At 38.1% G+C, this 24,469-nt stretch overlaps 1 protein-coding gene across 5 annotated transcripts in view; it reads right to left on the reverse strand.

Moving 5' to 3' along the window:
• Positions 1-24,469, reverse strand: part of abca2 (ATP binding cassette subfamily A member 2) — a 148,360-nt gene that overhangs the window by 40,085 nt on the left and 83,806 nt on the right. For 3 of the 5 annotated variants that reach the window (XR_015491196.1, XM_087253481.1, XM_087253480.1), the window contains 14 exons: positions 20,540-20,716; positions 20,220-20,441; positions 15,810-16,162; positions 15,572-15,731; positions 14,291-14,419; positions 13,429-13,596; positions 12,419-12,515; positions 10,767-10,940; positions 8,039-8,141; positions 5,001-5,115; positions 4,691-4,881; positions 2,436-2,586; positions 2,121-2,325; positions 1,872-2,030 (listed from right to left, as the gene is read on the reverse strand). Coding sequence is in view for 4 of the 5 variants with exons in the window: in XM_087253481.1 (XP_087109607.1) it covers positions 1,872-2,030; positions 2,121-2,325; positions 2,436-2,586; positions 4,691-4,881; positions 5,001-5,115; positions 8,039-8,141; positions 10,767-10,940; positions 12,419-12,515; positions 13,429-13,596; positions 14,291-14,419; positions 15,572-15,731; positions 15,810-16,162; positions 20,220-20,441; positions 20,540-20,716 (2,404 nt within the window). In the remaining variant the exon portion in view is untranslated. The remainder of the gene's footprint in view (positions 1-1,871; positions 2,031-2,120; positions 2,326-2,435; positions 2,587-4,690; positions 4,882-5,000; positions 5,116-8,038; positions 8,142-10,766; positions 10,941-12,418; positions 12,516-13,428; positions 13,597-14,290; positions 14,420-15,571; positions 15,732-15,809; positions 16,163-20,219; positions 20,442-20,539; positions 20,717-24,469) is intronic. The other 2 variants (XM_087253484.1, XM_087253482.1) reach the window with 1 other exon arrangement.

The raw sequence follows: 24,469 nt of genomic DNA on the forward strand, positions 1-24,469 counted from the left end.
TATGTCAACTCTGACGCTTTCAATTCGGAACAGACTTTAGCTGAGTCCTGAACCTTAAATTTCATACACGAACCAAAAAAGCTTTTATATTATCATAAAGCACACGTATTTAAGCATGTTAATGAGAGAGAGAGAGAGCGCGCGCGCACAACATCCGCCATGTAACCAATTTAAATTATTATAAAATTATAGCGTACGCCACGTGTATAAATCACACCATGGACATTACATTAAGATGCCCACTGGTTTAAAAAGGCCTAGATTAAAAGGAGATGGCCAAACATTAAAAAAGACACTGATGGTGAAACCATTAAGAGTGCTTTAGTTAAATAATTAATTAAATTATTCTCCTCAGCTTATATGGCTGAACCAATGTCAAAAACTATAAAAATCACTGATGGACCTACAAAGGGATTCATCTCTGTACATTAAAGAAAGACGGGAGAAAGAAAGTGGCATTATCATCTCAAATGAGGATTGGCTTAATATATATAAATTACAATGAGCTATTTCCTGAGAAATATTATTGAAATATTATTTGTTTTTTCCTTACTCCAAAACAGAAAATGCCAATTAGTAGGAACTCAAATTGTTGGAGGTTTTGTGGTTCACAAGATGCTAACCATTTTCACATATTTTGGGGATGCCCTTATATTAGAAGTTTTTGGAAAGCGATACATAGCACTTTAGAAATATATCTTAAATATTTCAATTGATTTTGGCTTTAAGATACTTTACTTAGGTATGCTGTTAATGGATTCCTTGGTAAGAAAAAACAAATACATGTATAGAATTATCCTTGCTGGTATAAACCTAATCCACCACAAATGCAAGATTTGATTGATGTTTTAAAAAATATATTCATTAAGGAGAAAATTACATACAGTGAGCACAACCAAATAGATACATTTGTTGACTTAAGGTATAAATGAATTGAATACATTACTCCCTTTCAACTTAATATTTTTCTTCTATAGAATTTTAAGACTTATTTTTACTAGTAATGTTGTTTTCACTCCCCCTCCCTTTTTTTATTCATTATTCTTTTTTTATGTATATAATTTTGAATAGGATGACGTAAAATAAGGCAAAGGGATTTGTTCTGTTGCTGTTGTGAAGAAATTTGTTTTCTCTTTGGTCCCTGATTGGGGAATTTAAACTGTAAAAGCTGTAAAAGCAACATATGTCTACTGATGCTATGAAATGATCTCTCTGCAATAAAAACTTAAATACAAAAAATTTAAAAAGAAGAAGATATATAGTGAAACAAAAAAAAAATAAACCCTGTGAGCACATTAAAAACAGGAATGGAGAAAAGAGCACTATTTTATTATCAGCTGTTGTAGGCAGGTCAGCAAAAAATTGTATACAGTCACAAAATCAAAATTGACCATTAAGATATGCAGTGTAAATGCAGTCTAAGACGCACTCAAATTTAAATTTTTTTCTTGAATTTAAAATTTTTAAATTACCACTAAAACATGGTAAAGTATGATCTAAAATCTGTAATGCAATCCTTTCTGTGCTCCATTGTGTACAATTACTGAGGATTGAGACCAATCACAACAGGCTATGCCATCTGACCAATCAGAGCAGGTTTGGAGAAAGCAATAGTTTAGAGAAAACGAATCTTAAAATGAATCATTGAGAAATTAGGTGATAAAAATGTATAAAATGAAGGTGTTTGTTGACTTTGAAAGCATTCAAACCCATTGTAAGATTCCTCTAAAATAAATTAGTAACATTTAAAACAACATAATGGGGCACTTTATAAAATAATAGTTATATTTCAATATTTTTAAAGATGCAGTTCTCTCAAAATCTCAGCACAACTGATCTGAATCAAAAGTCAGATTTTGACCAAAGTGTACCTGAGCGTCTATGCTCCATGGCACAAGCCTGGTCCTCTTCCATAACACTCAGCCTGGTGCCTCCACCCCACGGCCACTCCCACGTCTCTATGCGGCCACTACCTAACCAATAGGACTTCTGCAAGGGGAAATACCATGGCCGAGGCAGTCCATACATCCCTGGAAGACAACAGATAAACCAAAATCAAATACTGAAAAGAAATAGGCACAGTTTACCTTCATAATAATGACTGTAGGGCCGCAGCTTACCTGGATGGACGGCTTCTATATACCAGGTCAACACACCATATACAATGGCGTCAATAGTGAGCATGACCATAGACAGCAGTAGATTGAAGTCATCGCCCTCTACAGGTGACTGGTTAATAGTGCGCCACTGAATTCCCACGCCAGCCACTTCATACAGGGCAAAGTACTTGGATCCCAGACCGAACGCTGTGGTAGACATCAAAGACTGCATATACATGGAAAGAAAGAATCACAAATTAGTGAAGAAAAACTGAAGATACAAGTATCAAACCAGTTAAAACAAATATAAAAGAGATTCGAGGGAGGTCTTCATACCGCTATGCACTTCTCAAAGGCAGTGATCTTATCGTGAGCCACCTCTTCTCTTATGGCCACATACATGTAGGGCACATAACTCAGGAAGTAGATGATTCCTCCACATGCCGAGGCCAGTTTGGCTTTAGAGTACAACACCGACACCAGGAAACTTTCAAAGAAGAAAGCAGAGAGAATAGCCTTAACAAGATTTGAAATGTTTTTGCTACCAGCTATGATCAACGAACAAGCAATTTTTTTTAGCCACAAATGTCACTCTCCAAAAATGTCACCCTCTTTGCTCCTGAACATCTGATGAAGATGGCATACAAGATAGAAAACACATTTCCAGGAGACATGTGTGACATGCTCTTTAACAGTCTGCCTGGAAAACAAAGCCTTAACGCTAAACATTGTTGTGATTACACCTTTGACAATGAGCGCTTACCAGGATCAAGGATTTAAGTGCTTTTTCAAAAGCATTGGACGTTTTTGACTCTTTAAAGACATTCAAGAATTGTTCTCTCTGGGTTTACATATTCTCTAGTTTTCTTTAAAATGTAGCGTGATGTTATTTATAACAAATATTTTTGACTCAATGACAAATTGCTATTTTCTTTCCTCTGACAACTTGCTTTGAATCTACTGAAAGCATACATGTACTGTGGATAAACTGTTCATTGTAAATTGTTTTGAATATACTGACTATTAAATGCTGTATATGCTAACAAGTTCATCTTTTGAGCTAGGTAACTAGGTAACAGCACTACGGAATATATTTGTGCCTGCTGCAGCCATGGTACTGCAGCAAAGTTCCTTAATAGACTCTAAAAAATGACTGAAATTCTTTTTTGCTTGAGATGCTAATGGTCTAATCCGATTCAATAGAAAATCAAGACTGGAAGCCCTGCATTGACAAAACTTTCATCAGCAGAAAGAATCAAAAAGCTAGACTTGTTTTGAATGGTGATGATTACAGTAGTTCTGAAAAAAGCATGTGCTTATAAATTGTTTGCTTATAAAATACCCACTGTATATGTCAAATGTAAAGATTAATCAAGGGGTATAGAATTAGCACGGATGAATGGATGTGTCCAACTGATATCCACTGACTATTGAAATGTCCCCACCAATATTTTTATTCACCTAAAAAATGTGCTGTTAAAACTAATCTAGGCATGAATAAAAGGTTCAATCACATTCTCTCCACATTCACATTACATTTCCCCCCAAATACAATAGCATTGTGATTGGCTGTGCCATCTCTGTTGTCATGTGATAGGCTGTAGCTATGTTCAGATAAAAACAGCAACAAAACTGCGAGAGAATTTTTCGGTGCAAGAATAAGGTGTGTAAGGTGGGTTACAAACGCAAGAGAGGACGCTGGCAACAACAACAAAAAAAAGAAGGTGGACACAAAAAGGTTTCTTTCAAAAAAAAGTATAAGTCACATAAACTCAAGCTACTGAATGAGTCCATCATAATAATGGTAACAATAATTGTAGTGTTTTTCCCTGCTTTGACAAATTCTAACGTTAAAAAAGGCTGACATAGTCCGTGAATCTGTGGCGAGGCTACATAAGGGCCAGGTTGGCACTGGCCCACTCAAACTGAACACCCAGACATAAATGTTTTATTATGAAAAATGCTAAATAGAAAGCATGTTATTGATATAGGGCGAATTATGAATGAAATAAAAAAAAAAGAAAAAAAAAAAGCTAAAATTCAAGAGCACTTGTACGTCCTTGGATGGATTCATCTGATTAATCTGTTTCTTATATATATATATAAAATCTATGCACTGTAAAAGCCAACAGTCAATTTTATCAACTGAAATGAGTGTAATTAACTCAAAATTTACTGAAAGTTAATTCTACTCATTTGGAAAAAGTTTTGAACTCAGTGTTGAGGGTATTGCGTAATACATACCTCATTACTTCTACTTAAACATTAAATTTAAATAATTTTTTTAACTCAAATAGTTTATTGCAATAGGTTTCTTCAAACAGTTTGAGTTGTCTCAACTTATTGTGTTTTACAGTACTCAGTTGGTTTGAGTTCTCTTCATTTATTGGGTTTTACTGTGCTCAAATTGCTTCATTTACTCAAATGGAATAAGTTCACAGTACTCATTAGGATTAGGTTTTGAACTTAGATGGTTTGTTGCAATCGGTTTCCTCAAACGGTTTGAGTTACCTTTTTGGGGTTTACAGTATGTAAATAGAATAAAATACACAGCGACAGAACTAAATGTGACTTATTGCACACTTCAGTACCAGAACATGATGGTTGCGACAGCGTAGATTGTAAGAAAAAGCCATATGATGAAGGGATCGCTGTGAAGGAGGACTTTCCCGTATTTCAGTATGGCAGTGAGGGCCGTCACTGAGATGGAAAGCTGCACGAAGCCTGTGATGAACCAGGCCACCCAGTGCACTGCGTTATTCAAGCCCATCATCTTCATTACCTGTGGAAAAACACTCTGCGTCAACCACAGCACTGCTCTTGATCTCTCTCAAGTTTATAAGTGACCATGCTTCAGTTCCTCAGCGAAGGAAATCCATTCTCTAAAGTCTGCTCTCTTACCTCTTTCAGTCTTTGCTCCTTCTCTGCTACGATGTGCTGGATCATCATGGCCACAGAGTAGACCCAGGATATGACCATACACAGAGGCATCATGTGCTCGATAACAAAGAGAAAACTGACAATGGAAACACCTGTTACAATTCTTCACCTCTGCCAGCTGATACATCATCACTAGTGTTGTATCAACAACAACTACTTTTTAAACATAGTAGTACTTCACTAGTATTAACTATAGCTTATGAGAGAGTCAAAAAGTAGTGTCTTTATTAATCCCCTTCAGGAAACTGGATTGATAGTAATATATATGCAATTACACACAATTGTTATCATATATTGGTGCTTTGGCTAAGTTAATAAATCAATATTCCACAGGTAAAAAATTTATAATGAAACAGAATATTTATTTATTAAGTAAATGTTGCTCGTATGAACTTTCTTTTTATTAGAAATCTTGAAAGACTATCATTAATATTAATAAAACTCAATTCATTACATAAATAAATTTTAACAAATGTAAAAAAAAAAACATTCAATACAGGTCAGATTTTCTAATACAGTTTTTTTAAATTGAATTGTCATTATTGCTTGATTTGAAATGGTGAAAGATGTATTTAATTGGTCAACATTGACAACATAAATTATTTAATTTTTCAAAAAAGTCTTCAAATAAATGTAATTATTTCGAGAATTTGACAATATGTTTGTGAAATAATTGCAGCCTTGATTGGCATAGGAGACTTCTTTTAAAAACAATACAAAAAACTACAACATCATTTTTTTTTAATAATAGTGTGAATATATAAAGTATATAATAAAGTATATATATATATTTCTTCTTTTTCCTTTTAGTTTAGTCCCTGATTTATAAGGGGTCTTACAGCGGAATGAACTATGGCATTTTATTTAAGCATTAGATACACACACACATATATAGTATATACAGTATATACAGAAGTCAGAATTTTTATCCTCCCTGAATTATTAGCCCCACTGTTGATTTTTCCCCTTTTTCTGTTTAATGGAGAGCAGATTTTTTCAACACATTTCTAAGCACAATAGTTTTAATAATTCATTTCTAATAACTGATTTATTTTATCTTTGCCATGATGACAGTAAATAATATTTGACTAGATTTTTTTCAAGACACTTCTATACAGCTTAAAGTGACATTTAAAGGCTTAACTAGGTTAATTAGGTTAACTAGGCAGGTTAGGGTAATTAGGCAAGTCATTGTATAACGATGGTTTGTTCTGTAGACTAATATCAAAAATATAGCTTAAAAGGGCTAATAATACTGACCTTAAAATGTCTTTTTAAAAAATGTTTTTTTTTTATTCTAGCCGAAATAAAACACTTAAGACTTACTCCAGAAGAAATAACCATTATCAGATATACTGTGAAAATTTCCTTGCTCTGTTAAACATCATTTGGGAAATATAAAAAATAAAAAAAAATTCAAAGGGGGCTAATAAGTCCATTAGCCTGTCTTTGAGCAGAGCAGAACAGTTGATGTTTTCCATCAACAAGATGGCGACATAGACTGCATATTAAGCCCCTAGAAGAGAAAAACAGCGACATTTCTAACTACAGCTGATCAAATCATTATTAAACAGCTAAGTGACTTTCTGAGTCGATCTCTCTCTTTTTTGTATGCTGTAGTGCTGTATTAATACCATATAATTGCAGTGTTTTAAATGTAAGATGGAACTCACATATCAGGAATGTGTGTATTTTGTGTTGGCAACTCTTTGTCTAACCCTGAGTTACATTTTGGTTGGCCATCAGTTTTTTTTTAACATGCCATCTGTTTGTTTCAACAGTAATCTGGAAGTGTTTGTGCTGCTTAAGCTTTTTTGGCGATATTGTGATCTCCCGATTGCAACAGAGAAATACTGGGAAATCTCTGTAGACTGATGGCATTTCATACCGTTCAGCATTAATCAGGGACGTAAAGTGACGTATGTGAAGTAGCAATGGTTTCAGTTGTTCTGACCATCAGCTGCAGATGTAAATAAATGGCGGAAGAAAGTAGTTCCTCGTACAAAAGGATTTTTAGACTCTCCGTGTTTGATTTTCTTTTTTATATACATGATCATGCCGCCGAACTGTTGTATAAACACAGTATCACACTCTTATCAGTGCAATGTGGCTGTATATCATCACTGGTGGTACACTAAGGCACACAACACACGCCTCACATCAGTGCCAATATACAGCCATATCACACACACACTATATATATATATATATATAAAGGTCATAAATGTAAGGTCATAACCCTAATATGTTCTAATGTATCTAATTTAACTTGCTTTTAACAATAGCAACATACATTAAGGACTTTTTTCACCACATAGGTTTGGTCTGAAAAATTGTTTAGAAGTAGATCAGAAGCATCGCACCATGAAATAAAGTGTTCTAAGATGAGTCTGTGATTGTCCTCTTCCCCCCTGAAGGAGACTGACTAATGCTGTGTCATCTGCAAATTTAATGTGGAGTGGAAGCGGAGCGGGAAGCTTGCGTGATTTAGCTGGGAGGAAGGTTTTATTTATTTATTTATTTTTAAATCTCAGCATCTGTGTTCTTTCTGGCTCTGAGATCATCCAGGGATGACTCACACGCATGCATAACACGCATTATGTAACACAATGCAATTGAACATCTAAAACACAGATCATCAGTCAGATTTAAAGAAAAATTAAAGATATAGTTGACCCAAATATTAATATTAATTCACTACTTACTCCTTTGAAATTGGTTTCAAACCTTTATAAGTTTTTTGCTAAACACAAAAGAAGCTATTTAGAAGAAAGCTCAAAACCTGTAACCATTGACTTGCATACAGTAGTAGGATAAACAAATACTATGAAAGTCAATGGTTACAGGATTTTCAGCTTTCTTCAAAAAAAGTCACTTGTGTTTAACAGAAAAAGGAAACTCAAACAGGTTTGGAAATAGTAATGGTGACAGAATTCCTTGTTTTGGGTAAACTATCCCTTTAATATAAAAATGTGTAATAAAATTAAGCCCAAGCTCACTCGTCTCTGGTGTAGCACGGATAAGGAAACATCTGCACGTAATTTCCAGGCTCCACAACATCGTGGCCAACAAAGGTGTTGATGATTGCCCGTTCAATCATATCTAAAAGAGCAAGGAAGCATAAAAATGTCATCACACTGTCAAGTAAACAGAAGTGAATTTACACACATTGCACAGAAAAAGCTTTGCCTTTTCCGAGCTTGTGAATAAGTGCAGCTTCCAGAAATGCCAAACAAGCACTTTATTGACCGGCTTGCAAAGCTTTACATAACCAGGTACACTTTTTTACCAGAATAACTTTCACTTTGAATAAAACATCAACTTCATTCTACTTTTCCCATGCCAATTCTGCACTCTGCGGATGTTGTTTCAGAGAGGGCGATTTATTGCTCTGTCGACAGTTTTGTAAAGGAATTGTGCACAACTAACGCTTATGAATTGAGACTACCCCTCTCTAGATAAGAACTTGATCTTCTCTGACAATACATCAAATATTTGAAGTGATTACAGCAAACACAGCAATATATGTTTATGAATATTCTGTCCCATTGATGTTCGGGAAAGGACAAAGCCCTGCTAAGGCCTTGTGTAAACTTGCTATCAAGAAGTGTTTACTGTTCGATGCTGCTGAACACATCTGTGAATGTCGGAAATGTGAAATGTTTTGAACTTGTCTGCCTTCACCCAAAAATTTTAATTCATTATTTACTCACCCTTTCTTTCTTCCATTGAGAATAAAACAAGCGGTTTTGAAAAATGTTGGAAACCTGTAGCCATTAACCTTAGTATTTGTTTTTCCTACAATGGATGTCATTAGTTAAAGGTTTTCAACATTCTTCAAAATGTCTTTTTTTTGTGTTCAATAGAAAAAAAAGAACCTTAAAGAAGCTTAGAAAGGTTTGGAACCACTTGACTGTGAGTAAATAGTAAGTAACCTTTCATTTATGGGTGAATTGTCCCTTTAACATGGACAAATATGTTAAAACAGCCACAAAAGATCACCTACAGTACTTTTTGCCAACTGAACTCATTCTTAACATTAAGGCATTTGTTTTAAAGATACATTTTGTCATAGCCCTTCCTTTTCTGTCTTTTCTGTGTTGTCTACGTCTATGTGTCTGTTTATGTTGTGTCTGAACACATGGCTCAGCCTGTGTTTGTGTTCACCGTGTGCTCCTCTGTTCCTCTGTTTCCAGCTGCCACGTCCCCTTGTTTAGCCCTCATCTAGTCCTTGTTAGTCAGTGTTTACACCTAATCTTCATGTTCTTTCTTCCCTTTATAATGTGCTCTCTTCCCTCATGTCTTTGTCAGTTACTTCTTGTTATATGTTACTTGACTGTGCTTGTTTCTCTGTGCTATTATTGTTGAGTTTGAGTTGTCTTTGTTTAATGTTTGTTTGTGTTTTTTCAGTAGACCTTCAGTGCCACCCCCTTCTGGTTTATTCTTTTCAAGTTTGTTTGTTTGAGTTATTATATTTATCTTGTTTGTGCGATCAGTAGCTTTAAGTGTTTACTTATTTTATTAGATTTATTTTCCCTTTTATTTCAGTAAGTCAAATTCTATTTTATTTTTCTCTGCTTTCATTTGAACAGCTTTCATTTTCTTTTGTTTTATTTTCTTTTAGTTCAGGTTTTATTTTCCTTTAGTTCAGGCTACCACTGGTGAGACCTCTACTCTACAGGAGAGCCTCATCCAAAGCTTTCACCACCTCCAGCCTGGCCTGAGCATCCTGGCTCAGTTTCCTGTTCTTCAAGCATTCTGCGGTCACTGATTCCTCCATCCAGAACTCATCAGCACTTTTTCCTTTGTCTGTCTACTCCATCCAAGATTTCCAAGCACTACCCAATTCATCACCTTGTGTTTCACTGTGACTGTGTTTCACCTTACCCCTGCATCATATCACATTATTGTCAAACACCACCTGCACTAATTCTGCATTTGGGTCTTTCTTTCTCTAACCGAGACACATTTTGCTGTCTGAGAGCACACGTTTGATTTGAAAGCAAAATAAGAGGAAAGAGTACAATGTTCTCCAGCCAGCCTAGATTCTAACATGATTCAAAAACGGTTTTGTGGCTATCAGAGCAGAAATGAAAGCTGTTGCTCTTTGTACCATTTCCCACGGTCTAATTTCATGCTCACATGTAAGCTTATTTCATAATATTCATTAATTTTCCTTCCACTTAGTCCCTTTAATCATCAGGGGTCGCCACAGCTAAATGAAGCGGCAACCTTTCCAGCATATGTTTTACACAGAGGATGCCCTTCCAGCTGCAACTTAGTACTGGGAAATATCCATATACACTTAATTACTCACAGACTCTTCAGACAATTTAGTTTATTCAATTCACCTATAGTGCATGTTGTTGGTCTGTAGGTGAGCACTCGTAGGAAACCCACGCCAACACGAGGAGAACATGCACACTCCACAGAGAAACGCCAACTAATGCAGCCGGGACTCAAACCAGCAAACTTTTTGCTGTGAGGCAACAGTTCTAACCACTAAGCCACCATTTCACAATATTAGACTTTAAAAATGAGAATAAGCCTGAACATACAGAACAGACCATCCTCTCAAATGAATAAGGTAGTTGTTGAAAGTAAATAGACTAAAATGCCAGTTAAAATACCTAAAATGTGCCACTTTCATCTACTTGTGTTTTGGTCAATCATATAACATCTTGATGTGAGGAATAAATAGAGCTTTCTGTTAGCCTTTTTTCATACCTTGGATCCACACAAAGCCATAAAGGAAGTAGAATTTGCCGCCTGTGTTTGGCCCTGGGCGCCAATAAGCACGTCGGATTTCATTGGTTTTCTCGGTAAAGCTCGAGTTCTGTCGAATTTTATACATAACATGGGGTGGCAGGGATCCATCTTTATTGGTCTGGAAAATCACACCTAAAGAGAGAAAGCACAGATTAAAAGATATGGCTACTGGCTAAGTTTAACAAGGTATGACTAAGGGCTAAATGAATCATGAAAATGTAGTTTTAATGGGAAATGGATGGGTCTCACAATGCTTGTTAACAAAAAGGCATTTTTTAACCTAAAAAAAAAATATATATATGAATCAACACTGCCTGGCCAAAAAGAGTGTATGATTGAATCTTTTTTTTCCTAACTTGAATCCAAATAGTGAAACTTTTTTGTTGTTGTTTTGGGCCGGACAACAAAAATTCCTTAAGGATCCATGCATTATGGCAAGCATTTTTGACAAATATTCTTACAACCACAATATGGTTTTCTTGTAGCATTAAAACAATATAAAAACCTCTTTACTGATTTTGATTATACATTGTTCAGACATTTTGTCACACAACTTTAAAGGCACAATTTGATAGGAAAAATTACAATCTAAAACATAAATATTAAAAAGCCTTTTCTCAGCTGTTTTATTTCATAATAAAAACATTTTAAGAGTGTTAGTGTATATTCATGTTAGTTCATAGTTCATTAAACTAAAGTTAACCTTTAAAAATATGAATTAGTAGAGATTGAGATTAACTGAGATTAACATTAAAATTAAAATATGCTGTATAGGTTTTTATTTTTCAAGGGTTACAACAGCGAAATGAACCACCAACTTATGTTTTACACAGCGGATGCCCTTCCAGCTGCAACCCAGAACAAGGAAACATCCATACACACTCATTCACACAAGGCAGCATTTAATAAATGTAAAACAAAAAGATAAATCGTTAAATACTCATTTATCAAATATTTATTTATTGTATTAATACAATTATTACTCTAGTCATTATTGCATTTATTGCTATGGTCATTAATAATAATAATAATAATGATAATAATAATAACAATAATAATTAATATTAGAGTGATTTCTGTAGGATTTTGTGACTGAAGACTCGAGTAAAAGCTGAAATTTCATCATTAAAATCCCTGGAATCTAAAACTAATGATAAACTACATTTGAACAGTTATTTTATAGTGCAATAACATTTCACAATTTGACAATTTGTACTGTATTTTTGATTAAATAAATGCAGCCTTGGTGAGCAGGAGAAGCTTATTTTAAAACATTAAAAATCCTACTGACCCCAAACTTTTGACTGGTAGTGTACATCACGGCCAATTTAGTTTATTCAATTCACATATAACGCATGTCTTTGGACTGTACTGAAGCACCTGGAGGAAACCCACATGTACACAGGGAAAACATGCAAACTCCACACAGAAATGCCAACTGACCCAGCCAGGACTCAAACTATCTTGCAGTGAGGGGACAGTGCTAACCACTGAGCCAGCGTGTCGCCCCCTCTTAGTCATATTACTTTCTTTTAAATTGTGAATGAAATATAACACAAATTTTCTGAAGATGTTTCATGATGACTTGAGAACTATTATAATTAACTCACTTGCAAAGACTGAGACGTTGTCGTGGTAGGCCTGGTTCAGTGTGTAATTGACAATGCTTTCTTCATCAGGGAAGCCTCTGAAGATATCCACACTGACCTAAGGCACACAGATTCAGATACAGTTTTAATATATATTTTTCCTATCGTAGCACATTTATTTTAAGTACTTAAAACACATCAAAATGCAAACCAATTTGATGCCAATTTACAACCTTGATGTAAAAAGAACATCAAATTTATAACAAAAATTGTCGTAAAACAAAATTCAAAAATCAATTATACAGGACTGTCATATAATAAATTTTTAACATTTTTTTATGTCAATGTTAGACTTCAATTTTATGTCATTTTAACATCAAGGTAGTGTACATTCCCTACAATTTTGTAGAGACACAACATTGAAAAAAAGATTTTTGCCGCTTGTTCAAACTACTTATTTAAAATGAGTTGAAACAACACAATTCTTAAGTTTTTTGGGGGGCAACTGAATTGTTTTATGTTTAATCCACATAAATTTGTAAAAAAAATGTTTAATTAACCTAATCAATTTGTGTTGGAACAACATGAATGAATTATGTGGAACCCAGCATTTTTTACGGTAAAATTTGTAATGGAAGTTTTCAGATGAATAATTATGTTCTTATATTACAATATTTTTTGTGACATTGTTTTGGTGGACAAAAGGAAATCAGTGTGTAGATGTGGACGTAAAGGTTTTGAGATCAAATCGATTGACATTTTTTAGGTTTTTTGACATCAATGTCCATGATTGATGTCATTTTAACATTAAGGTGTCCTCTGTGAAGAGAACTGTTGACTTGAAATATATGAACTACCATGGACCAAAATTCCATCTAGAAATCATCCTTAATGATCTAATGAAGTCACTTGTATCTTGGATTGCTTTAGGTTGGGTAAATATTATTTTATTTCATTCATTTTTAAATCTCTTTAAATGAGTAGACTCGAACTTAAAACACAATTCACTTCAGGCAAACCGTTCTTCTGACCTTTGACATGAAGTTAGTCCATCCACAAGCAGCATTATCAATGGTGTGCAGCTGCTCCAGTAAGGTGGTTGTGTTTGGCAGGGTGAAGTTCTCCTCCAGCAGACTGTTCATCAGCTCACTGTCTGATACGTTCAGCAGCTCATGGTGCCTCTTCAGGTCGGTAATAAACTACAAAATAGGCACAAAACAAAAGACATCAAGATCAAGCATACGCTCCAATTTATACTTTGACTGGTGAGAGACTACCTTTCATAACAACAGCAGCTTCCTAATAACACACATACTGTACACACTTTGTTTGTTTTTGCAAATAGCCTACATTATCAACCAAATATAGTTATTTGAGCAAATGATTACTGGGCTCATTACTCAATCATGCTTTGTTAGTTTTTTAAAAGTTCAGTCTTTTATTTCATGCAACAATGTGCTTGATGAAGAATGAATTTAACTAATATACGCATTTAATGGATGAATTACTTGCATTAGAAGAATATTTAATTATACTGTAGACAAACATCTTCATGGAGTAAATAAACATACTGCTAATTTTTCCCATGAACACATCATGGAATCGTGATTGTATGAAATGAATGAACATCAATGTCATATAGTCGAAAATCAAAATATTTTATTTTTATTATTTGAGAACAGGGAGAACAGGCACTTTATATGGGTATTTGTACTAATTCAGACCTGTAGAGGCCTGATGAAAGACATTACAAATCTTGACTTATTAATATTATTTTAACTTGTTAATGCAGAATATTTGTTGCTGCGTTTTTTTCTGAGAGAAATCTTTACCAACGACCACATGCATGAAACCAAATACTTTTAGATTAGTGACTGAAAGAAAGGGTGTTACCTGCTGGAGCCACATCAGGTGATTTTGCAATTTACCCTCCTCTAAAAAGGCCCTTAATTCAGCAGAGATGTTGAGCCACACACGGGCATAGTGAGTCACATTCCCCACAAAAGCAAAGGTCTCATTGGCCTAAAGAGAACAAACAATATCATAAAAAATGTAACAAATCAAATGATTTTCTATTCAGTGGGTACAACATAAATTGAATAAAATAACGAATGAAGAATTTTTCTTTATAAATGCCATTTGAATTCAGAAGAAATGAAACAGCATAAAAATAAAACTATTTGTTTGCACATTCAACTGCAGCATAATAAATTGTCAATATACTAAATATTTAAAAATATTTACAGGCTTAAAGGGATAGTTCAACTAAAAATCTAAATTCTGTAATCATTTACTCATCCTTTCACTTGTTCAAAACCTGTTTGTCTTTTTTCTGATGAAAAAACTATATATTTTGAAGATAGCTGGAAACCTGTGACCACTGAATTACCAGTCAATTGTGTTTTTTTAATACTTTGGAAGTCAGTGGTTACAAGCTTCATGTATTATTTTATGATCAAAAAAAGAAAGAAACTTAGAAAGATTTATAACTACTAGTGGTTAGGAAACAGTGAGTAAATGTTCAGGTAACACTATTTTGATGGTCCCTATTGCACATTTTGTTTACTAAGTGTTGCATTGCAACTACATGCCAATTATTTCTCATTTAAGTATTAGTAGAATGTCTTTTTATTATCTGCTGATACTGCTCCTTCAACAGACATTTAACTGACTATAAGAAACTTTGCAAGTACATGTCAACCTACACAAACCATAACCCCAACGTAAAAGTCTACTTATAATCTATTGAGAATTAGTTGGCATGTAGATGCAATGTAACAAAAAATTCAACAAAATGCATTAAAGGGCCTATCAAAATAAAGTGATACCAATGTTCATTTTTGCCCTTAAAACATCTTAATGCAGGAACAATATCCTTGGCATCACTTTCATATTTTCCCAGCAGCTGAACTTTAAAAAAACTGACAGCCAATCAGAATCCAAACCTTTTTATGAGAACTTAAGCATTGATATTAAACATAACAATATTACATTTTGGTGTTGATCTACAGTAGCCAACATTTAAAGTGGATCAAAATGTTATCATCCCAAGACAAAAACGAAGGTTGAGCAATAGAATAGGACAACTTTGATGAAAGGTTTTGATCCACTTCAAATTTTGACTACTGTAGTTATCATTCTTGGTGTTAGTAGGCCTTTAGAGTCTAGACTTGCCTTTTGTATGACCTTGTCCACCTCTGAGTCAATGGGAGAGTAGAGGATTTTGGGATTTGTAGTCATGAGATGAACAAGTAATCCTAAATTTCTCTGTTCTTTGCTGGTGAAGCCCAGAGAACTCATATTTCCTTGTTTCAGCGCTTCTGGTTCGAAAATCCTGATAACACAAACAAGAATGATAAAAATAATAATACAAAAACATCACATTTCACATTCAATAAGAAAACAAACTCACCTATTATTCCCACAAAGTATGGGTTGAAGTCCTGCCCACAGCTGAACAAATGCAGAAAACTGTGATTTGGGGTTTTCAGCCTCTGCCTCGCTCTCAGAAGCTCCTTCTCCTTCCTCCACAGAACTGTCAGTTGTATTGGGACCCCATGTGGTAGAGTTGGAGCTCCAGGAGGTGGTGTTGGCCTGAGGAGGAGGCTGGTGACCCGCACAGGCCCCTTTCGGCAGCAGTCTGGCCAGACCTGACAGTAGATCCACGTCCCTCAGCAGCCGCTCCACATCAGCCAGGTTCTTCAGGAGAGCCCCGAGACGGGACTGATCCAGCAGACCAGACATATTAGACTGCTCAAGACGCAACTGGAAGAAGTGATTTAAGAGGAATTAGAGAGGAGAAAAAAAATATGCACTGTAAATATGAAAGTCAAGGTGTTTTTTCAACTACTGTATGACACTTTTGGCTTTGAAGTGTTGTAAACCTTCATAAACACAGTTTTTGTAGAGTTCTCAAGAGTTTTAAAGGTGCCTTATAATGAAAATCTGGGTGTAACAAGGCATAGTAAAATTATAAAAAAAAATCAGTAAATGGAAATAAGAATACCGCAAGCCTCAGATATCACTGTTCCCTTTTTATCAATCGCAATGGGCCCATCAGAGGACAAAACAGACTGTGATTAGACTCACTGGCCATGCCCTCAGCTTTTGCATGCATGCCTACTTTAGGTCATTCATCCAGAACTGACGAACAGCTACGTCATCAAGAGAACACGACTCATATGCAGCTCTGAGATCATAAAAAAGCTCTGAAATCATTAATATGCATGCCTCAGGCTGCGTTTGATAAGCCAAACATTTTATACTGATACAACAGTAATCATTTTGCTCCCTTAATTGTTTTAAGGGTTTAGTTCACTTATTATGTATCTAGGACTTTTATTTTGAAAACGCGAGCCCCAAATTGTTTACTGTGAGTATGAGACTTGCTTTAAACTCCCCTCAGGATGCAAAATGCAAGATTTGCAGATTACAATTTATCCATCTTCGCTCTGAAGAGGCATTAAGGCATGTTTAGTTACATATTTTGTTAATGTATAGTGTTTATTGTGAAATTTGTTGAATATGTTTTAACAAACACACGTGGACTGCTGAATCATGTCAAATCGCTCAGCTCAACTGTCATCTGTTCATGCAGAGGTTGATATTATTTCTTGGCTGTGACTATAGCTTCAAAATACAACACGATACACCTCTAGCACTCTCTTTTGTCAACTTTAAAATTTAACCTTTATCCACAACAGATCTGTTGAGCAAAATAGGTTAACGTTACTCTGATTGGGTTTATATTTGTCTGTGTTCAGTGTACATCATGTTCTGTGTGTATGTGTCTGTAAGAGCGGCATGTCAGAGCAGAGCTTATTAATATTCACGACACGAACCATATATGGTCAATCATGGACCTTATGATTATAGGGGTATTTTATGGAGTAATGAATTAGCTTATAAAACCGTTTCTAATTTTTTTTTTTAACTTACCAAAGCCATAACATACTATTTAGATATCAGAGAACACTTTACCTTACTAAATTTATGCAGTAAATGGCACCTTCAATATGCTCACTAATGTCACATGCTGTAACTATCCATGTCTTTCCTATTGAACCAACTGTGTTTTAGATTATGGGAGGTTTGAGGTAGTTCCTCTCAAAAAGGCTGAAACAAAATATTTAAAATGATAAGGTCAATGTTACATACTGATGTTACATACTGTAACTATCCATCTTCTTCCTAATGAGCTGACTGTGTTTTAGATTATGGGATGTTTGGGGAAGTTCCTCTTGAGAAGGCTAAAATAAATGATTTAAAATGAAAAGGTTGTACTATAATCTTTTTACATTCTTATGCTAATCTGTATCCATAATGCGACATGGTGCAACAAGTAAATCTATGGCAACAGATCTTTTCAGCCCGCTGCATTCTTTTCTTCTTGATTATTCACTTTTATCACAGAAACAATGTAAATAGACAATGCATACTCTCCATTTTTATTCTATAAATATATCACCATAGTTTTTTCTATAATTGCACTTTATAACTTACACCTTATATTTTTTCAGCTTAGTTCCTTAGTTTTATATTTTCAGCTTAGCCCCTTTATTAATCTAGGGTCGCCACAGCGGAATGAACCACCAACTTATCCAGCAAATGTTTTATACAGCGGATGCCCTTCCAGCTGCAACCCATCTCTGGGAAACATCCATACACACTCATTCACACTTATACACTACGGACAATTTAGCCTACCCAATTCAACTATACCGCATTTTTTTGGACTGTGGCGGAAACCAGAGCACCCGGAGGAAAACCACACAAACGCGGGGAGAACATGCAAACTCCACACAGCGACCTTCTTATTGTGAGGCGACCACTACATACTGCGCCACCACATCGCCTGATCTAATCTAATCTAATCTAATCTAATCTAATCTAATCTAATCTAATCTAATCTAATCTAATCTAATCTAATCTAATAAATAATTCACTTGATTCTTATATTTTTCTCCACAAATCTTCTTCCAGGGCTGTTTTAGCATTGATACCTTTGATTTGCAGTGATTACTTTTGTGTAAAGCAGGTAAATAAAGTAATTGTTCTTTTTTATAAAAAAGTGAAATCTTTAGATTATGAAATATTATCACTCAATGTTCAAGTTAATGAGCATTATTGATTAAGACACAGCACATACTGTACAGCCATACAGTACTACAACACTATTTAACATCTGCAATATTGCTGCAACCAAAATTAATCGAGAATCATAGTGTTTTAAAGGCAATTTCATCATGCATTTATACTTTCAAATGTCACTTTAAATATTTAATGGTTGCAGTACAATAATGTCACCTCATTACACCCATTATATTATTTATTTTCCTAAAATAATGCAAATTCACCTCATTTCCAGTGCCATTTCCATGTCTTTAATTCTTTACAGTGTTTAATAGGACACTGAGGATAATAAAATAGAGGTGGAAATTAGATTTTACAATTATACAACAATTTATCTATGGCAACACATCTTTTCAGCCCGCTGCATTCTTTTTTCTTGATTATTACTTTTTTTTTTATCACTGAAACAATATGAATAGACGATGCATACTCTCCATTTTCGATATATTCTATAAATAATACATTTGATTCTTATATTTTTCTCCCTTCCTTTTTGCATGGATACTTAAACATAATTTTCTCTTCATTTTAATTCTATTTGTAGTAATTACTTTTTTCTAACTTTAAAAAAAAAACTTTTTTATGAAAAGATGAAAATTAATTATTAGATTATGAAATATTATCACTCAATGTTCAAGTTAATGAGCATTATTGATTAAGACACTGGTACAGCACATACTGTGCAGCCAAACAGTACATCAGCCCTATTTAACGTCCGCAATATTGCTGCATCCAAAACGAATCAAGATTTTGGGGTCATTCGTGGTATGTTGAGGACAATTTAATCATGCCTTTATACTTTTGAATGCCTTTTTTAATATTTTTATGATTGCTGTACAGTAATGTCACTTCATTACACCCATTATATTACTTATTTTCCAGAAATAATGGAAACTCCCCTCCACAGTCATTTCCAGTGCCATTTCCATTTCTTAAATTCTTTATTGTGTTTAATAGGACACTGAGGAGGATGTTATGGAGGTGGAAATTAGATTTTACAATACCACAATGGAATAAATGACTGCTCACAATAACTATCCACCAACAGTCAAATTATGTGTACATGTACACACTTTTTCGACGGTGTACTTGTCTTAAATTCTTTATTGTGTTTAATAGGACACTGAGGAGGATGTTATGGATGGGGAAATTAGATTTTACAACAATACAACAATGGAATAAATGACTGCTTACAATAACTATCCACCAACAGTCAAATTATGTGTACATGGACACACTTTTTCGACGGTGTACTTGTCTATTTGTGTCTACATATGTGTGTAAAGTGTTTTTTTTTCTTTTAAGTATTTTCTTTTACGCAATTATTGTCTTTTACATATTTATTGTCAACATTGTTAATAGTATATACACACACACACACACATATATATATATATATATATATATATATATATATATATATATATATATATATATATACATACTATTAACAATTTTATTTTAAATTAAACAATTTTTTTTTTGGAGTATGTCGTTTTATTTTGCTTTTCACTAAGTTTTTCACTCATTATAGCACACATGCTGCTGATGATGTGACAATAAAAGGGATTTGATTTGATTTTGACTGATTTGGTAAAATAAACAATTAACAAACAAGAACATTTAGCCAAATTCAACAAAATTACAGTATTTTGCTTAAAAAAAAGTGTTGTTCTTGCACATACTGTACCTGATCAAAGACTCTCTGTGTGTCAATCTGATCTCTCAGTTCTTCACTCAACTGTCTGAAAAGCTCCGCCCTCTGCCCCGCCCCTAAACCACAAACAGTCGTGCGGTAAGCCTGTAAAACCGCCTGTTGTTTCTCAGGGACCAATAGGATTTTGCCAATCTCACTGTTCCCTCCTTCCCCACAGGTAAGGCTTTCAAGCACTGCACCAGTCAACAGAACTCCCTGAAAAAATATAAGAGGTACATTTGTCAGCCATGGACACTGAACTCAAGGATATGATTAGAGTGGAATGAACTGTTAAAGTGTAGTGTCAGACTGACCTCCATCTCACGCAGTGCTTGAGGATCGAATTTTTGACCTCCTACACCGCCAGCGATGCCCAACGCCTGAGAGAAGACTTTGAGAAGAGCTTGACGGTGAGCAGCTTTTGTGGGATCTCTCAGTGCCTTCTGAATCAGACCCCCGTCTACACTGTGCCAGCCTCCAAGTAGTTGCTTCTGAGCATAAATAGGGATAGACTGAAATGTCATGTCAAAAATCTGGCACGGGCTCATAATTACAGTTAATGTGTAAGACTGAGTCAGCTCGGACACAAGGTGCATGGACTCGGATAGGGTCAGGTTTAGTTTTTTGAGCCCAATCTATTCTCTAGTCCTGTCACTAGTATTAGCTGGAATACCCAACAGACTTACTAGTGGACACTCTAGATATATGTACACTCCACCAGGACTACACTTCCCATCATGTATTGTGCTAATCAACCATCTACAGCTGTTATCAACCTGGACACTGATTACACCGACACAGCTACAGGACATTACACACACACTATTTAAGCACCCCACTCACACATCTTCATTGTTGCAGATTGTATTATGTTTCATGTCATGAACTTAAATCAAGTGTTTCTTGCTTTCTGTGTTTAGCACTGTCTGTTCCCCTTCGGGGGGAAGTTCAGCACTATAAGTGGATTTGATTGTAAAATCCACGCATTGGGAGGTTCGGTTCAGAAGCTACTCGTCTGAAAGAGTATTGAAAGGGCCAATTAAGAATGAATTGGCAGCGCAAGCCTGCGCAGGTGAGCGGCATAAGCAATCAACTGAGTATATAAGCTCACCTGGCGCCAGCAGACGCTATCCTTTTCGCTTCAGAGACTTTCTGATCGAGTCGATGAGGGTTCCTCCTGCTGTGACCAGCGATTCTGAGCGAACGAGAGCATTCTCCCGGTCCAGAGTGTGTACACGCAGTGGCAGACGGTCGAGCTGGGTTTCTCCCTTGCCTGGCGTTCTTTGGGTCCGGTCCTCCAGAGCGGTGCGTATAAAGTTGCAAACTTCACAGAAAGAGCAACACAGTCGTGCAGCACGTCCTTATCAGGACGGCGCTCCGACTTTGCGTTTCTGGATGCAGTGGTTTCCTGTCCTCGGATGATGGGCGCGGGCACTGCGTTACATGTCTGGGGGTCCAGCATGTTAATGCGCTGCTCGCGGGCAGTTCATGTCGTCATTGCGATGCCATGACTGTTGCGCAAGATCGCGGTTAGCCTTTGCAAAAGGGCGAACCACCCCAGTTGTCCCCTGCTCTGCAGCGGGCACTCGGGCAGATCTGAGGGTTTCAGCGAGAGATAATCCGTCGCCCACGGGCCCGCGGACCTCCCGCTCCTCTAAGCGCTCCATCCAAGCTTCGGGCGGGGGAAGCGATCCGTCTAACAGATGGTAGCCCTTACGCCCGATGACACCGGAGACCAGATGTCCACCGCGGCATCGGAGGGTGGGCTTTCATTGTCCGATGATAAAGATCCAGACCCGCTCGCCCCCTTCGGGCTGGTGAGCGCTGTCACTACGGATCCTGAAACGGACATGTTAGCCGTGCTTTCCCGGGCTGCTTCGGCCGTGGGCTGGAGATGGTTTATCCCCCAGCTCCGCGGCCGGACCGACTAGAGGGGCGTTCCCTTCTTCCCGGAGGTGCAAAGTAGGCTCACGCGGTCTTGTAAAGCACTTTTTTCTGCTTGTGCTGCGTGTTCCTCCACCCTAACCACTCTTGACGGTGAAACAGCCAGGGGGTATGTGGCGATTCCTCAGGTTGAGTGCGCGATGGCGGTAAATCCGCGCGGCGCCTCTTCTTGGCGGGGTCCGCCTCGTCTCCCATCCAAAGCCTGTAAGTTATCTACCTCCCTCGGAGCTAGAGCTTACATAGCTGCGGGCCAGGCTGCTTCCGCCTTGCATGCGATAGCCACCTACCAGCGCTACCAAGCGCAGGCGCTGGCCGAGCTGCACGAGGGTGGGTCCAACCCAGGCTTACGAGCTTCGCACCGCCGCCGACTTAGCTCTTCGGACTACTGAGTCCGCTGCGTGTGCGTTGGGGAGGACGATGTCCACATTAGTGGTCCAGGAGCGCCACCCCTGGCTGATATGCGCAAAGTCGACAAAGTCCGCTTTCTTGACTTCCCCATATCCCCAGCCAGGTTCGGCGACACTGTCTGTGAATTCACCCAGGAATTCAAGGCGTTGAGAGAGCGGTTGGTGGGTGATGTCTTATCGGCGGTCCGTAGCCCGCTCCGCCCGCCGTGCCATTCATACCTGCTCCTCGCCGAAGGCGCCCGCCTACGAGAGCTGCTCCGCCCCCGCACACGCCTCCGGCGAAGCGAGCGCGTCGGGCACCTCGGAAGCAGGCAGCCCCCCTGCCCAGAACGCCGCTAAGTCCGGCAACGGACCGCGAAGCGCCCCTGGGACAGGCCATCTGGAGAAGAGGGAACTTGCTCTTTCCCCGCTGGAGGGCGGGGCCCCATTTCCAACGGCACTTTTTACTGCCATGAAAACATTATGAAAGGGCACTTTTCACTTCCCCAGATGTGACAGCCCGAAATCTGCCAGTCTGGGACGCTATGCTTTCTAGCTTGCAGATTCGGTGCGTTTCGCCAGTGGCTCACGAGCGCTGGGAGGACGGTCTCCTTTCTCCCACCCCTCGAGCCTCCCCTCCGGAGCTCGGGTTTGGAGTGAGAGCAAATATCTCACCTCCAGCTTTTCCGTGGGACCCGCGAGCTTCCCGGATCAGCACACCCACTCCGCGCTGCCCCACTGCTGGTACGTCAGCGATTGTAGCGATGAGTCCATTAGCGAGAGCTCTGCCTGCCTGGTTAGCGCGGGCCAGCTCTTCGCGGTGGCTCATACGCACAATCAGACTCGGCTATGCGATTCAGTTCGCGAAACGGCCCCCCAAGTCACGGGTGTGTATTCACCAGGGTCAGCCCCCTGTCCGCCCCTGTCTTGCGAGAGGAGATTGCTGTCCTCCTGGCGAAGGATGCAATCGAGCCGCTCCCTCCAGCCGAGATGGAGAGCGGGTTTTACAGCCCACGCTTCATCGTGCACAAAAAGAGCGGTGGGTCACGGCCAATCCTAGATCTGCGCGTTTTGAACCGCTGCCTGCACAAGCTGCCGTTCAGAATGCTCACGCAGAAGCGCATCCTCCGGTGCGTTCGTCCTCTGGGTTGGTCTGCAGCATTAGACCTGATGGACGCGTATTTCCATGTCTCCACTCTTCCTCGCCACCGACAGTTTCTGCTGTTTGCGTTTGAAGGTCGAGCTTGGCAATACAAAGCCCTCCCCTTCGGGCTCTCTCTGTCTCCGCGGGTCCTCACCAAGCCCGCGGAGGGTGCCTCAGCGCCCCTTCGGCTCGCGGGCATCTGCATACTCAATTCTTTACGACTGGCTGAATTTTGCCCTCTCTTTTGATTATGCACAGAGTTGATTATGCACAGAGACAAAGTGCTCTGGCACTTCCACCTGTGGGGGTTTCAGGTCAACCGAGAAAAGAGCAAACTCGCCCCCGTGCAGAGGATCTCTTCTCTCGGGCTGGAGCTGGACTCGGTCACCATGGCAGCGCGCCTCTCCGGAGAGCGCGCTCAGCTGATGCTGTACTGTCTGAGAGAGCTCGACAGTAAACCAGTGGTCCCACTGAAATTATTTCAGAGGCTCCTGGGGCATATGGCATCCGCAGCCGCTTCATGCCGCTCGGATTATTCTATATGAGACCACTTCAGCACTGGCTTCACGATCGAGTCCCCAGACGCGCATGGCACGCGCGCGCACACCGAGTCTCTGTTACTGCGCTGTGTCGCCGCGCCCTCAGCCCTTGGAGCGACCCCTCGTTCCTACAGGCCTGGGTGTCTCTAGAACAGGCGTCCAGTCTTGTTGTCGTTTCAGCAGACGCTTCCAACACGGGCTGGGGGGCTGTGCGTTGCGGGCATGCGGCTG

The sequence above is a fragment of the Danio rerio genome, chromosome 5 (genome assembly GCF_052040795.2).
Source record: "Danio rerio strain M-AB ecotype USA chromosome 5, GRCz13ab, whole genome shotgun sequence".
Taxonomy (NCBI): Eukaryota; Metazoa; Chordata; class Actinopteri; order Cypriniformes; family Danionidae; genus Danio; species Danio rerio.